The 16,399-nt window shown below is 46.9% G+C and overlaps 1 protein-coding gene across 2 annotated transcripts in view; it reads right to left on the reverse strand.

The window, feature by feature from the left end:
• LOC140133881 (acid-sensing ion channel 1C-like) overlaps nt 1-16,399 on the reverse strand; it is a 129,966-nt gene that overhangs the window by 19,181 nt on the left and 94,386 nt on the right. For both annotated transcript variants that reach the window (XM_072154549.1, XM_072154548.1), the window contains exons 5-7: nt 6,398-6,463; nt 5,761-5,914; nt 110-201 (exon numbers count right to left, since the gene is read on the reverse strand). In XM_072154549.1, coding sequence (XP_072010650.1) covers nt 110-201; nt 5,761-5,914; nt 6,398-6,463 — 312 coding nt within the window. The remainder of the gene's footprint in view (nt 1-109; nt 202-5,760; nt 5,915-6,397; nt 6,464-16,399) is intronic.

Here is a 16,399-nt window from a genome sequence, read left to right on the forward strand (position 1 = left end):
ACAGTCATCCCCAGCTGTAGGTGGACACAACAGTCCACGGACCATGGGCATCCAGTAGCCACTAATAGTCTACAGCCGGCCCACACCTCTACGCTCTATGGAGTCTCACCCAGCAGACCGGCCACTTCATACGCCTTCTTCTGCTCAATGGTCTCATAGTTCAGGGCTTCAAAGAAGATGTCCAAGACCAGAATGTTGTCCCTGAGAGAAAAGAGAGACATCCAGAGACAGACGCCGGCATCCGAGACAGACGCCGGCATCCGAGACAGACGCCGGCATCCGAGACAGACGCCGGCATCCGAGACAGACAGCTGCATCCGAGACAGACGCCGGCATCCAGAGACAGACGCCGGTATCCAGAGACAGACGCCGGCATCCAGAGACAGACGCCGGCATCCGAGACAGACGCCGGCATCCAGAGACAGACGCCGGCATCCAGAGACAGACGTCGGCATCCAGAGACAGACGCCGGCATCCAGAGACAGACGCCGGCATCCAGAGACAGACTCCGGCATCCAGAGACAGACTCCGGCATCCGAGACAGACACCGGCATCCGAGACAGACACCGGCATCCGAGACAGACACCGGCATCCGAGACAGACACCGGCATCCGAGACAGACACCGGCATCCGAGACAGACACCGGCATCCGAGACAGACACCGGTATCCGAGACAGACTTCACTCATCCACAGGAAACATAAGAGACAATCCACCGGGAAAAGATGGAAGAAAGGAAAAGAAAAAAGAAAGACAATGGGGCTCAGTCACTAAGGGTCCCCGGAGCACATTTTCGTCAGGTTTCCTTTTTGCGCCACATTTAACAGGGGATTTTGGCGCACGCGATCAGATTTTGCGCATCGGTGCCGGCTTGCACGCGACACAACGAACCGGGGGGCGGGCCTTTGGACAACCTGACGGATTCAGACAACCCGCGGGATTTAACATTTCGAATTGTGTCGCAAGACACCCACTCACATGCACCGGAAAGAAGAAGGTGAAGTTCGGGGACCTGAGCGGGGAAGCGACGGATGCAGGAACTCGGGCGCACGAGCTTCATGAATCGCGCCGGAATTCATCTTCGGCGGACCAAATCATGGATCGCGACAGGACCGGGTCAGTAAATTTGCCCCAAAGGGGGAAATGACAAAAAGGAAGATGAGGAGCGAGGAAAAGCAGGAAACAACATAAAAGTAAGAATGAACAGTAAAAATAAAAAGCAGAAAAAGAGAAGAAGGGATGAAGTGAAGCTACAAAAGAAGCGGAAGGAGTGAAACCATCAGATAGAAGAAAAATAATAGCACAAAGGATGGGGGACACGAGGGATGGGGGTGAGGAGGACAACATTGAGGTAGAAAAGTAAACGGAAGACAAGAAGGAAAATAATTAAAATCGAAAAAAGAAAAAGTGAAAGAACAGAAGAGAGAGTGAACTTAGAAGAAAAAGCTGGAAATAAAGGAAGAGAAGAGGAAGGAGAAGTCATGGAAGAGAAGAGGAAAGAGAAGCCATGGAAAAGAAGAGGAAAGAGAAGTCATAGAAGAGAAGAGGAAGGAGAAGTCATGGAAGAGAAGAGGAAGGAGAAGTCATGGAAGAGAAGAGGAAAGAGAAGTCATAGAAGAGAAGAGGAAGGAGAAGTCATGGAAGAGAAGAGGAAAGAGAAGTCATGGAAGAGAAGAGGAAGGAGAAGTCATGGAAGAGAAGAGGAAAGAGAAGTCATGGAAGAGAAGAGGAAGGAGAAGTCATGGAAGAGAAGAGGAAAGAGAAGTCATGGAAGAGAAGAGGAAAGAGAAGCCATGGAAGAGAAGAGGAAAGAGAAGTCATGGAAGAGAAGAGGAAGGAGAAGTCATGGAAGAGAAGAGGAAAGAGAAGTCATGGAAGAGAAGAGGAAAGAGAAGTCATGGAAGAGAAGAGGAAGGAGAAGTCATGGAAGAGATGAGGAAAGAGAAGTCATGGAAGAGAAGAGGAAAGAGAAGTCATGGAAGAGAAGAGAAAGGAGAAGTCATGGAAGAGAAGAGGGAGGAGAAGTCATGGAAGAGGAAAGAGAAGTCATGGAAGAGAAGAGGAAGGAGAAGTCATGGAAGAGGAAAGAGAAGTCATGGAAGAGAAGAGGAAAGAGAAGTCATGGAAGAGAAGAGGAAAGAGAAGTCATGGAAGAGAAGAGAAAGGAGAAGTCATAGAAGAGAAGAGGGAGGAGAAGTCATGGTAGAGAAGAGGAAGGAGAAGCCATGGAAAAGAAGAGGAAAGAGAAGTCATGGAAGAGAAGAGGAAGAAGAAGTCATGGAAGAGAAGAGGAAGAAGAAGTCATGGAAGAGAAGAGGAAGAAGAAGTCATGGAAGAGAAGAGGAAGAAGAAGTCATGGAAGAGAAGAGGAAGAAGAAGTCATGGAAGAGAAGAGGAAGAAGATGTCATGGAAGAGAAGAGGAAGAAGAAGTCATGGAAGATAAGAGGAAGAAGAAGTCATGGAAGAGAAGAGGGAGGAGAAGTCTTGGAAGAAAAGAGGGAGGAGAAGTCTTGGAAGAAAAGAGGAAGGAGAAGTCATGGAAGAGAAGAGGAAGGAGAAGTCATGGAAGAGAAGAGGAAGGAGAAGTCATAGAAGAGAAGAGGAAGGAGAAGTCATGGAAGAGAAGAGGGAGGAGAAGTCTTGGAAGAAAAGAGGAAGGAGAAGTCTTGGAAGAAAAGAGAAAGGAGAAGTCATGGAAGAGAAGAGGAAAGAGAAGTCATGGAAGAGAAGAGGAAAGAGAAGTCATGGAAGAGAAGAGGGATGAGAAGTCATGGTAGAGAAGAGGGAGGAGAAGCCATGGAAAAGAAGAGGAAAGAGAAGTCATAGAAGAGTAAAGAGAAGTCATGGTAGAGAAGAGGAAGGAGAAGTGATGGTAGAGAAGAGGAAGGAGAAGTCATGGAAGAGAAGAGGAAGGAGAAGTCTTAGAAGAGAAGAGGAAAGAAAAGTGATGGAAGAGAAGAGGAAAGAGAAGTCATGGAAGAGAAGAGGAAAGAGAAGTCATGGAAGAGAAGAGGAAGGAAAAGTGATGGAAGAGAAGAGGAAGGAGAAGTGATGGAAGAGAAGAGGAAGGAGAAGTGATGGAAGAGAAGAGGAAGGAGAAGTGATGGAAGAGAAGAGGAAGGAGAAGTGATGGAAGAGAAGAGGAAGGAGAAGTCATGGAAGAGAAGAAGAAGGAGAAGTCATGGAAGAGAAGAAGAAGGAGAAGTCATGGACGAGAAGAGGAAGGAGAAGTCATGGAAAAGAAGAGGGAGGAGAAGTCTTGGACGAGAAGAGGAAGGAGAAATCATGGAATAGAAGAGGAAGGAGAAATCATGGAATAGAAGAGGAAGGAGAAGTCATGGAAGAGAAGAGGAAGGAGAAGTCATGGAAGAGAAGAGGAAGGAGAAGTCATGGAAGAGAAGAGGAAAGAGAAGTGATGGAAGAGAAGAGGAAGAAGAAGTCATGGAAGAGAAGAGGAAGGAGAAGTCATAGAAGAGAAGAGGAAGGAGAAGTCATAGAAGAGAAGAGGAAGGAGAAGTCATAGAAGAGAAGAGGAAGGAGAAGTCATGGAAGAGAAGAGGAAGGAGAAGCCATTTAAGCGAAGAGGAAGAAGAAGTCATAGAAGAGAAGAGGGATGAGAAGTCATAGAAGAGAAGAGGAAGAAGAAGTCATAGAAGAGAAGAGGGATGAGAAGTCATAGAAGAGAAGAGGAAGGAGAAGTCATGGAAGAGAAGAGGAAGGAGAAGTCATGGAAGAGAAGAGGAAGGAGAAGCCATGGAAGAGAAGAGGAAAGAGAAGTCTTGGAAGAGAAGAGGAAGGAGAAGCCATGGAAGAGAAGAGGAAAGAGAAGTCATGGTAGAGAAGAGGAAGGAGAATTCATGGAAGAAAAGAGGAAAGAGAAGTCATGGTAGAGAAGAGGAAGGAGAAGTGATGGTAGAGAAGAGGAAGGAGAAGTCATGGAAGAGAAGAGGAAGGAGAAGTCATAGAAGAGAAGAGGAAGGAGAAGCCATGGAAGAGAAGAGGAAGGAGAAGTCATGGAAGAGAAGAGGAAGGAGAAGTCATGGAAGAGAAGAGGAAGGAGAAGTCATAGAAGAGAAGAGGAAGGAGAAGTCATAGAAGAGAAGAGGAAGGAGAAGTCATGGAAGAGAAGAGGAAGGAGAAGTCATGGAAGAGAAGAGGAAGGAGAAGCCATGGAAAAGAAGAGAAAAGAGAAGTCATGGAAGAGAAGAGGAAGGAGAAGTCTTGGACGAGAAGAGGAAGGAGAAGCCATGGAAGAGAAGAGGAAAGAGAAGTCATGGAAGAGAAGAGGAAGGAGAAGTCTTGGACGAGAAGAGGAAGGAGAAGCCATGGAAGAGAAGAGGAAAGAGAAGCCATGGAAGAGAAGAGGAAGGAGAAGTCTTGGAAGAGAAGAGGAAGGAGAAGTCTTGGAAGAGAAGAGGAAGGAGAAGCCATGGAAGAGAAGAGGAAAGAGAAGTCATGGTAGAGAAGAGGAAGGAGAATTCATGGAAGAAAAGAGGAAAGAGAAGTCATGGTAGAGAAGAGGAAGGAGAAGTGATGGTAGAGAAGAGGAAGGAGAAGTCATGGAAGAGAAGAGGAAGGAGAAGTCATAGAAGAGAAGAGGAAGGAGAAGCCATGGAAGAGAAGAGGAAGGAGAAGTCATGGAAGAGAAGAGGAAGGAGAAGTCATGGAAGAGAAGAGGAAGGAGAAGTCATAGAAGAGAAGAGGAAGGAGAAGTCATAGAAGAGAAGAGGAAGGAGAAGTCATAGAAGAGAAGAGGAAGGAGAAGTCATGGAAGAGAAGAGGAAGGAGAAGTCATGGAAGAGAAGAGGAAGGAGAAGTCATGGAAGAGAAGAGGAAGGAGAAGTCATGGAAGAGAAGAGGAAGGAGAAGTCATGGAAGAGAAGAGGAAGGAGAAGTCATGGAAGAGAAGAGGAAGGAGAAGTCATGGAAGAGAAGAGGAAGGAGAAGTCTTGGAAGAGAAGAGGAAGGAGAAGCCATGGAAGAGAAGAGGAAAGAGAAGTCATGGTAGAGAAGAGGAAGGAGAATTCATGGAAGAAAAGAGGAAAGAGAAGTCATGGTAGAGAAGAGGAAGGAGAAGTGATGGTAGAGAAGAGGAAGGAGAAGTCATGGAAGAGAAGAGGAAGGAGAAGTCATAGAAGAGAAGAGGAAGGAGAAGCCATGGAAGAGAAGAGGAAGGAGAAGTCATGGAAGAGAAGAGGAAGGAGAAGTCATGGAAGAGAAGAGGAAGGAGAAGTCATAGAAGAGAAGAGGAAGGAGAAGTCATAGAAGAGAAGAGGAAGGAGAAGTCATAGAAGAGAAGAGGAAGGAGAAGTCATGGAAGAGAAGAGGAAGGAGAAGTCATGGAAGAGAAGAGGAAGGAGAAGTCATGGAAGAGAAGAGGAAGGAGAAGTCATGGAAGAGAAGAGGAAGGAGAAGTCATGGAAGAGAAGAGGAAGGAGAAGTCATGGAAGAGAAGAGGAAGGAGAAGTCATGGAAGAGAAGAGGAAGGAGAAGTCATGGAAGAGAAGAGGAAGGAGAAGTCATGGAAGAGAAGAGGAAGGAGAAGTCATGGAAGAGAAGAGGAAGGAGAAGTCATGGAAGAGAAGAGGAAGGAGAAGTCATGGAAGAGAAGAGGAAGGAGAAGTGATGGAAGAGAAGAGAAAGGAGAAGTCATGGAAGAGAAGATTAAGGAGAAAAAAAGTAGATGAAAAAAATACAGGAAAAGAGATGAGAAGAAGAACATGTAGAAGATGTGAGAAGAGGAGGCCAGTATCGTCTCACCTGATGTACTCTTCAGTCCGGTTATACTTCTTGGCCATGTACTTAGATGCGGACTTGCTCGGGATCTTCACCATGGACAGCTCTTTCCCGTATCGAACCATCTCGCACGGTGTCTGACATTCACACAGAGGCTCCTTTTCATTTGATGATGTCTCTAGGAAAAGCAGAGATCAAGACATGGTAAGAGCTCCATTCCATAGTAGACCCTTGGCGAGACTTCCATCATTCTGACAGCTGCAATGGTGAGCGATAGATATATAGAACAAGAGAGAAGAAGGCTGGGAATCTCCCAGGGGTAAGCACCCTACCTACCGCCCCTCACTGACCCCACAACTCCCTCACTTTCTCTCTAACTTATTGGGAATGTGTCTCCCCGCTTCATGGGAGGAGGGACAGAACTGCTGGTTATATAATGAAGGATTCATGTCTTCACCAGACATGTGATGGCCAAAAGACTGATATAGATCTTCCTAATATGATTGATCATTGTGATAGACCCCAGTGGGCACCAGGCTGCAGGGAGATGTGCAGCCACTTCTTCACTTATATTTTCTGTATGACTGACCCCAAGACGTTCACCCACCAGCTAGCACCCCACACCCACCACCCCACGCCTACTGCGCCCAGTATTACTGACCTATTTTCTTTAGATGTTCTTCAGCACAGATGACCTCGTCTTCCATCTCACATATGCTCTCATTACCTGGAGAGAGAAGAGGCAGAGGGGGAGATGTCAGAACTTTATTCCTCTTGTTGATATTTCCAGTGTCGCTCTTCTTTTAGGAGACACTTGTTCTCTGGGGGTCTTCCCCCACCGCGCTGTAGATATGACATTATATATGGATTCTACAAACAGTAGCATCTAAAATGTCTACTGTGGATCTGCAGAGGATTACTCATCTCTCACTCAATCTGTGGTCAAATTCATATGAAACTCGCGCTATATGATGGGTCAACAACAATTATGATGCAGCTCCAGTGTGTACAGCACCAGGCTCACAAGCAGGTCATTGCTCGTAGCTCAGAGGTCATTGCACGGAGCTCAGAGGTCATTGCTCGGAGCTCAGAGGTCATTGCTCGGAGCTCAGAGGTCATTGCTTGGAGCTCGAGGTCACTGCTTGGAGCTCGGAGGTCACTGCTCTGAGCTCAGAGGTCATTGCTCGGAGCTCAGAGGTCATTGCTCGGAGCTCAGAGGTCATTGCTCGGAGCTCAGAGGTCATTGCTTGGAGCTCGGAGGTCACTGCTCGGAGCTCGGAGGTCACTGCTCTGAGCTCAGAGGTCACTGCTCGGAGCTCGGAGGTCATTGCTCGGAGCTCGGAGGTCAGAGCTCAGAGGTCACTGCTTGGAGCTCGGAGGTCACTGCTCTGAGCTCAGAGGTGATTGCTCGGAGCTTGAAGGCCATTGCTCAGACCTCGGAGGTCATTGCTCAGAGCTCGGAGGTCAGTGATCGGAGCTCGGAGGTCAGTGATCGGAGCTCGGAGGTCAGTGCTCGGAGCTCAGAGGTCATTGCTTGAAGCTCGGAGGTCACTGCTCGGAGCTTGGAGGTCACTGCTCGGAGCTAAGAGGTGATTGCTCGGAGCTCAAAAGTCATTGCTCGGAGCTCGAAGGTCATTGCTTGGAGCTTGGAGGTCATTGCTTGGAGCTTGGAGGTCATTGCTTGGAGCTTGGAGGTCATTGCTCGGAGCTCAGAGGTCATTGCTCGGATCCGGGCTCTAATTGCGACCACATGCTCTCTGTGTGAACATGACAAAAGCGGAAAAGATGCGGCAAAGTCCAACATCTAGCAGGACAGTGATTCCAGGTACCAGAACAAAGCAACCCAAGAAGAAGGTGAATGTTGTACATCTGCCACATCTCCATCACATCTTCCATCTATGTTCTCTGCCTCTCAGGTCAGTCTCAGCCTCTGCAATGTTATATATCTGGTCATTATCTTTGTATTGCAGGAGTCTATTTCTTTCTCTTACATTTGACCATTTTCTGTACTAACTGATCCATCTTTGTCCTTCAAAGGAGTTTGTTTTTCTCTATTCTCCACATGTGTTCTTAATGAGGGGCTGGTCTCTTGTCCTCTCTGGCTAAAATAAATTTGGTGGTAGTATAGGATTCCTGAATTCTTTGATTTGTATACTGCAGTTATACATTGCAGTATGATATTCTGACAAGTATGCAGCAGTTATACATTGCAGTGTAATATGCGGACAAGTATGTTGCTGCAGTTATACATTGCAGTATAATATTCTGACAAGTATGAGACTGCAGTTATACATTGCAGTATAATATTCTAACAAGTATGCTGCTGCAGTTATACATTGCAGTATAATATTCTGACAAGTATGCTGCTGCAGTTATACATTGCAGTATAATATTCTGACAAGTATGCTACTGCAGTTATACATTGCAGTATAATATTCTGACAAGTATGCTGCTGCAGTTATACATTGCAGTATAATATTCTGACAAGTATGCTGCTGCAGTTATACATTGCAGTATAATATTCTGACAAGTATGCTGCTGCAGTTATACATTGCAGTATAATATTCTGACAAGTATGCTGCTGCAGTTATACATTGCAGTATAATATTCTGACAAGTATGCTGCAGTTATACATTGCCGTATAATATTCTGACAAGTATGTTGCTGCAGTTATACATTGCAGTATAATATTCTGACAAGTATGCTACTGCAGTTATACATTGCAGTATAATATTCTGACAAGTATGCTGCTGCAGTTATACATTGCAGTATAATATTCTGACAAGTATGCTGCTGCAGTTATACATTGCACTATAATATTCTGACAAGTATGCTGCTGCAGTTATACATTGCACTATAATATTCTGACAAGTATGCTGCTGCAGTTATACATTGCAGTGTAATATTCTGACAAGTATGCTGCTGCAGTTATACATTGCAGTATAATATTCTGACAAGTATGTTGCTGCAGTTATACATTGCCGTATAATATTCTGACAAGTATGTTGCTGCAGTTATACATTGCAGTATAATATCCTGACAAGTATGCTGCAGTTATACATTGCAGTATGATATTCTGACAAGTATGCTACTGCAGTTATACATTGCAGTATAATATTCTGACAAGTATGAGACAGCAGTTATACATTACAGTATAATATTCTGACAAGTATGCTGCTGCAGTTATACATTGCAGTATAATATTCTGACAAGTATGCTGCTGCAGTTATACATTGCACTATAATATTCTGACAAGTATGCTGCTGCAGTTATACATTGCAGTGTAATATTCTGACAAGTATGCTGCTGCAGTTATACATTGCAGTATAATATTCTGACAAGTATGCTGCAATTATACATTGCAGTATAATATTCTGACAAGTATGCTGCAATTATACATTGCAGTATAATATTCTGACAAGTATTCTGCTGCAGTTATACATTGCAGTATGATATTCTGACAAGTATTCTGCTGCAGTTATACATTGCCGTATAATATTCTGACAAGTATGAGACAGCAGTTACACATTACAGTATAATATTCTGACAAGTATGTTGCTGCAGTTATATATTGCAGTATAATATTCTGACAAGTATGCTGCTGCAGTTATACATTGCAGTATAATATTCTGACAAGTATGCTGCTGCAGTTATACATTGCCGTATAATATTCTGACAAGTATGAGACTGCAGTTATACATTGCCGTATAATATGCTGACAAGTATGAGACTGCAGTTATACATTTCAGTATAATATTCTGACAAGTATGCTGCTGCAGTTATACATTGCAGTATAATATTCTGACAAGTATGCTGCTGCAGTTATACATTACAATTAGAGATGAGCGAGCACTAAAATACTCGGGTACTCGTTATTCGAGACGAACTTTTCCCAATGCTCGAGTGCTCGTTTCGAATAACGAGCCCCATTGAAGTCAATGGGAGACTCGAGCATTTTTCAAGGGGACCAAGGCTCTGCACAGGGAAGCTTGGCCAAACACCTGGGAACCTCAGAAAAGGATGGAAACACCACGGAAATGGACAGGAAACAGCAGGGGCAGCATGCATGGATGCCTCTGAGGCTGCTTAATCGCACCATTATGCCAAAATTATGGGCAACAGCATGGCCATGACAGAGTGACCGAATGAGGCTAGATAGCATCTAAAACATCCAATAATTGACCCTGACACTATAGGGGACGGCATGCAGAGGCAGCGGCAGCAGCGGCAGGCTAGAGAGTGGCATGGCGACATACCCTAAATGGACTCAGGCTTCAAACCAATGGGTGGCAGAGAGGAACCAAAGGAGGTGAGCAAGAAGCGCTCAAATAATATCGGTACATGATAAAAGTTTGCCAGTATATTTTGTGGATTACACAGCAGGGTGGCGACAAAGTTAACATGGAAGCCATGAAAACAACCCAAAATTCTGCCTGACACAGCTCGTTTGATAAGGGGACCATGTATGGAGGCAGTGAACTAGTAGTAGATTAAAGGTGCTGCAGTTAAAACTATGTTAGTTGGTTCTTGGCATGGAGCTGGCGCTCCGCTGCCAGGCGAGCTTTCGCCAATCCAAGCCCCTGTCTCTAGGCTACTCCCCAAACAGCACTTCTAAGAACCTTTTGTATAAGATCAAGTGTAGTAGCGTTCTTATAAGTTTGGGATATGGCGGGTGAGGGGAATGTAAACAGATGCGCAAGAAGCGCTGAAATAATATCGGTAAATGATAAAAGTTTGCCAGTATATTTTGTGGATTACACAGCAGGGTGGCGACAAAGTTAACAAGTTTGATGTGGAATGCCCTGTAATAGCTCTTGGGCGGTGTGCCTTTTATCGCCTAGGCTCAGCAGTTTGAGCACCGCCTGCTGTCGCTTAGCGACGGCACTGCTGCTGTGCCTAGAGCTACCGACTGATGGCGCCATGCCCACGGATGGTAATTCGGAGGAGGTGGAGGAGGGGTGGGAGGAGGAGGAGGTATAGTAGGCCTTTGAGACCTGGACCGAGGTAGGCCCCGCAATCCTCTGCGTCGGCAGTGTATGACCAGCCGCAGGGTCAGACTCGGTCCCAGCCTCCACCAAGTTAAGTGTAGTAGCGTTCTTATAAGTTTGGGATATGGCGGGTGAGGGGAATGTAAACAGATGCGCAAGAAGCGCTGAAATAATATCCGTAAATGGTAAAAGTTTGCCAGTATATTTTGTGGATTACACAGCAGGGTGGCGACAAAGTTAACAACTTTGATGTGGAATCCATCAAAACAACCCAAATTTCTGCCTGACACAGCTCGTTTGCTAAGGGGACGATGTATGGAGGTAGCTATATGGACGACTTTTGGAGGTAGCAATGGAGACAACGTGTGGAGGCTGCTATGGAGACAATTTAATTTGGATAGTGCCTGTATGTGGCAGTCCAAAAAAGTTTTCAAACCAGAGGAGCAGGTAGGTGGCCCTCCAGAAAAATGAAATAGATTGAGTGCCTGTATGTGGCAGTCCAAAAAAGTTTTCAAACCAGAGGAGCAGGTAGGTGGCCCTCCAGAAAAATGAAATAGATTGAGTGCCTGTATGTGGCAGTCCAAAAAAGTTTTCAAACCAGAGGACCAGGTCGGTGGCCCTCCAGAAAAATTAAATGCATAAAGTACTATAGCTAGAGCCAGTGGGCCCTTTCCAAAAATAGCCAGTTTCCTCTGCTTTAGTGTATAAAGAGGAGGAGAAGGAGGAAAATGAGGAGGAGGAGGAGGAGGACAATGAGGAGGAGGAGTGCATACATTATTCAGGTTGAGCTTCCTTCACCTGGTGGAGAATGGAAATCCTGAGAAATCCAGGCTTTATTCATCTTAATAAGCATCAGCCTGTCAGCGCTGTCAGTCGACAGGCGTGTACGCTTATCGGTGATGATGCCACCAGCTGCACTGAAAACCCGCTCGGACAACACGCTAGCGGCAGGGCAGGCAAGAACCTCCAAGGCGTACAGCGCCAGTTCGTGCCACATGTCCAGCTTTGAAACCCAGTAGTTGTAGGGAGCTGTGTGATCATTTAGGACGATGGTATGGTCAGCTACGTACTCCCTCACCATCTTTCTGTAAAGATCAGCCCTACTCTGCCGAGACTGGGGACAGGTGACAGTGTCTTGCTGGGGTGACATAAAGCTGGCAAAAGCCTTGTAAAGCGTACCCTTGCCAGTGCTGGACAAGCTGCCTGCTCGCCTACTCTCCCTCGCTACTTGTCCCGCAGAACTACGCCCTCTGCCACTAGCGCTGTCAGAAGGGAAATAGTGTTTCAGCTTGTGCACCAGGGCCTGCTGGTATTCATGCATTCTCACACTCCTTTCCTCTCCAGGGATGAGAGTGGAAAGATTTTGCTTGTACCGTGGGTCCAGGAGAGTGAATACCCAGTAATCGGTGCTGGAATAAATTCTTTGAACGCGAGGGTCACGGGATAGGCAGCCTAGCATGAAATCTGCCATATGCGCCAGAGTACCAACGCGTAAGAATTCGCTCCCCTCACTGGCCTGACTGTCCATTTCCTCCTCCTCCAACTCCTCCAACTCCTCTTCTTCTGCCCATACACGCTGAACAGTGAAGGACTGAACAATGGTCCCCTCTTGTGTCTCGCCAACATTCTCCTCCTCTTCCTCCTCATCCTCCTCCACCTCCACCTCCTCCGATATGCGCTGAGAAACAGACCTAAGGGTGCTTTGGCTATCAACAAGGGAATCTTCTTCCCCCGTCTCTTGTGACGAGCGCAAAGCTTCTGACTTCATGCTGACCAGAGAGTTTTTCAACAGGCCAAGCAGCGGGATGGTCAGGCTGATGATGGCGGCATCACCACTGACCATCTGTGTTGACTCGTCGAAGTTACTCAGCACCTGACAGATATCAGACATCCACGTCCACTCCTCATTGTAGACTTGAGGAAGCTGACTGACCTGACTACCAGTTCTGGTGGAAGTTGACATCTGGCAGTCTACAATCGCTCGGCGCTGCTGGTAAACTCTGGATAACATGGTTAATGTTGAATTCCACCTCGTGGGCACGTCGCACAACAGTCGGTGAGCGGGCAGTTGGAGGCGGCGCTGCGCTGCCCTGAGAGTGGCAGCATCTGTGCTGGACTTCCTGAAATGCGCACAGATGCGGCGCACCTTCGTGAGCAAATCAGACAGATTGGGGTATGTCTTGAGGAAACGCTGAACTATCAGATTTAACACATGGGCCAGGCATGGCACATGTGTCAGTCTGCCGAGTTGCAGAGCTGCCACCAGGTTACGGCCGTTGTCACACACAACCATGCCTGGCTTCAGGTTCAGCGGTGCCAGCCACAGATCAGTCTGCGCCGTGATGCCCTGTAATAGTTCTTGGGCGGTGTGCCTTTTATCGCCTAGGCTCAGCAGTTTGAGCACCGCCTGCTGTCGCTTAGCGACGGCACTGCTGCTGTGCCTAGAGCTAGCGACTGATGGCGCCATGCCCACGGATGGTAGTTCGGAGGAGGAGGTGGAGGAGGGGTGGGAGGAGGAGGAGGCATAGTAGGCCTGAAAGACCTGGACCGAGGTAGGCCCCGCAATCCTCGGCGTTGGCAGTATATGACCAGCCGCAGGGTCAGACTCGGTCCCAGCCTCCACCAAGTTAACCCAATGCGCCGTCAGCGATATATAGTGGCCCTGCCCGGCAGCACTCGTCCACGTGTCCGTGGTCAGGTGGACCTTGTCAGAAACGGCGTTGGTCAGTGCACGGATGATGTTGTCTGACACGTGCTGGTGCAGGGCTGGGACGGCACATCGGGAAAAGTAGTGGCGGCTGGGGACCGAATACCGAGGGGCGGCCGCCGCCATGAGGTTGCGAAAGGCCTCGGTCTCTACTAGCCTATAGGGCAGCATCTCCAGGCTAAGCAATCTGGAGATGTGCATATTAAGGGCTTGGGCGTGCGGGTGGGTTGCACTATATTTCCGTTTCCGCTCCAGCGTCTGGGGTATGGAGAGCTGAACGCTGGTGGATGCTGTGGTGGATGCTGTGGAGGCGACGATGGGGTTTTTGTGCCAGGGTCCTGGGCAGGGGGCTGACTATCAGCTGAAACAGGGGAAGGAGCAGTGGTGTGCACGGCCGGAGGTGAACGGGCTTGGTGCCACTGAGTGGGGTGTTTAGCATTCATATGCCTGCGCATACTGGTGGTAGTTAAGCTAGTAGTGGAACCCCTGCTGATCCTGGTTTGGCAAAGGTTGCACACCACAGTCCGTCGGTCATCCGGTGTTTCTTTAAAGAACCTCCAGACTTCTGAAAATCTAGCCCTCGCCACGGGAGCTTGACTACGGGCAACATTTGGCGCTGATGCACCTGCTCTGGCCCTGCCTCTCCGTCTGGCCCCACCACTGCCTCTTCCAACCTGTTCTGGTCGAGGACTCTCCTCCGTCTCAGAAGCACTGTGTTCACCCGGCCTATCAACCCAGCTTGGGTCTGTCACCTCATCATCCTCCGATCCCTCAGTCTGCTCCCCCCTCGGACTTCCTGCCCTGACAACAACTTCACCACCGTCTGACAACCGTGTCTCCTCATCGTCGGACACCTCTTTACACACTTCTTCCACTACGTCAAGAAGGTCATCATCACCCACAGACTGCGACTGGTGGAAAACCTGGGCATCGGAAAATTGCTCAGCAGCAACCGGACAAGTGGTTTGTGACTGTGGGAAGGGTCCAGAAAACAGTTCCTCAGAGCATGCCGGTTCAAATGCCAAATTTTCCTGGGAGGGGGCAGACTGGGGGGGAGGAGGCTGAGGTGCAGGAGCTGGAGGAGTGCCGATTTCGGTGACATGGGTGGACTGCGTGGAAGACTGACTGGTGGACAAATTGCTCGAAGCATTATCGGCAATCCACGACATCACCTGTTCGCACTGTTCTGGCCTCAACAGTGCTCTACCACGAGTCCCAGTAACTTCAGACATGAACCTAGGGAGTGTAGCTCTGCGGCGTTCCCCTGCTCCCTCATCAGCAGGTGGTGTCTCACCCCGCCCAGGACCACGGCCTCTGACCCCTGCAGTAGTTGGACGCCCACGTCCCCGCCCTCGTCCTCTACCCCTAGCCCTCGGGTTAAACATTTTGAAAATGAAAGTTATAACTTTAATTTTTTTTTAACTTTTTTTTGTGTTTTTTTGTGTTTTTTTTTTTTTTTTTGTGTTTTTTAGTTTTTAAAACCAAACGATGCTATCCTATTGCTATGGCTATTTTCTAGCCAAGTATGAAAGCACACTGCTATGCCAGATGAGATGACGCTGAGTTATGAAAAAATAAACGTAAAATAAAAAAGGAAATGGCAGACTGTGCCTAATTGAAATCCAACCCCTAATAAATTTTCCCACTTTGGTGTTTGAGGTGGATATGTGCGTCACTAAGAGCTAAACACAACGGTCGCAAGTCCCCCTGCAAATTCCTCACAATATGGTACTAGCTGCACTACTAGTGCCAGCAAGCCCAGCCACAAGCAAACAAAAAAAAAAAATAACGTTATTGTAGCCCTAAGAAGGGCTGTTGGGTTCTTGTAGAATCACTCCTGCCTAACACTATTCTAATAGAACAGCCTAACGCTTTCCCTGACCAGCAGCAGCTCTCTCCCTAGCGGCATCCAGACACAGAATGATCCGAGCAGCGCGGGCTAGTCTATTCCAGGGTCACCTGATCTGGCCAGCCAACCACTGCTATCCACGTGTAAGGGTACCACGTCATGCTGGGTGGAGTGCAGAGTCTCCTGGCTTGTGATTGGCTCTGTTTCTGGCCGCCAAAAAGCAAAACGGCGGGAGCTGCCATTTTCTCGAGCGGGCGAAGTATTCGTCCGAGCAACGAGCAGTTTCGAGTACGCTAATGCTCGAACGAGCAGCAAGCTAGGACGAGTATGTTCGCTCATCTCTAATTACAATATAATATTCTGACAAGTGTACTGCTGCAGTTATACATTGCAGTATGATATTCTGACAAGTATGCTGCTGCAGTTATACATTGCAGTATGATATTCTGACAAGTATGAAACTGCAGTTATACATTGCAGTATAATATTTTGACAAGTATGAGACTGCAGTTACATATTGCAGTATAATATTCTGACAAGTATGCTGCTGCAGTTATACATTGAAGCATAATATTCTAACAATTATGCTGCTGCAGTTATACATTGCAGTGTGATATTCTGACAAGTATTCTGCTGCAGTTATACATTGTAGTATAATATTCTGACAAGTATGCTGCTGCAGTTATTCATTGTAGTATAATATTCTGACAAGTGTACTGCTGCAGTTATACATTGCAGTATGATATTCTGACAAGTATTCTGCAGTTATACATTGCAGTATAATATTCTGACAAGTATGCTGCTGCAGTTATACATTGCAGTATAATATTCTGACAAGTATGCTGCTGCAGTTATACATTGCAGTATAATATTCTGACAAGTATGCTGCTGCAGTTATTCATTGTAGTATAATATTCTGACAAGTATGAGACTGCAGTTATACATTGCAGTATAATATTCTGACAAGTGTACTGCTGCAGTTATACATTGCAGTATAATATTCTGACAAGTATGCTGCTGCAGTTATTCATTGTAGTATGATATTCTGACAAGTATGACACTGCAGTTATACATTGCAGTATAATATTTTGACAAGTATGAGACTGCAGTTATATATTG

This window comes from Engystomops pustulosus, chromosome 5 (assembly GCF_040894005.1).
Source record: "Engystomops pustulosus chromosome 5, aEngPut4.maternal, whole genome shotgun sequence".
NCBI lineage: Eukaryota > Metazoa > Chordata > Amphibia > Anura > Leptodactylidae > Engystomops > Engystomops pustulosus.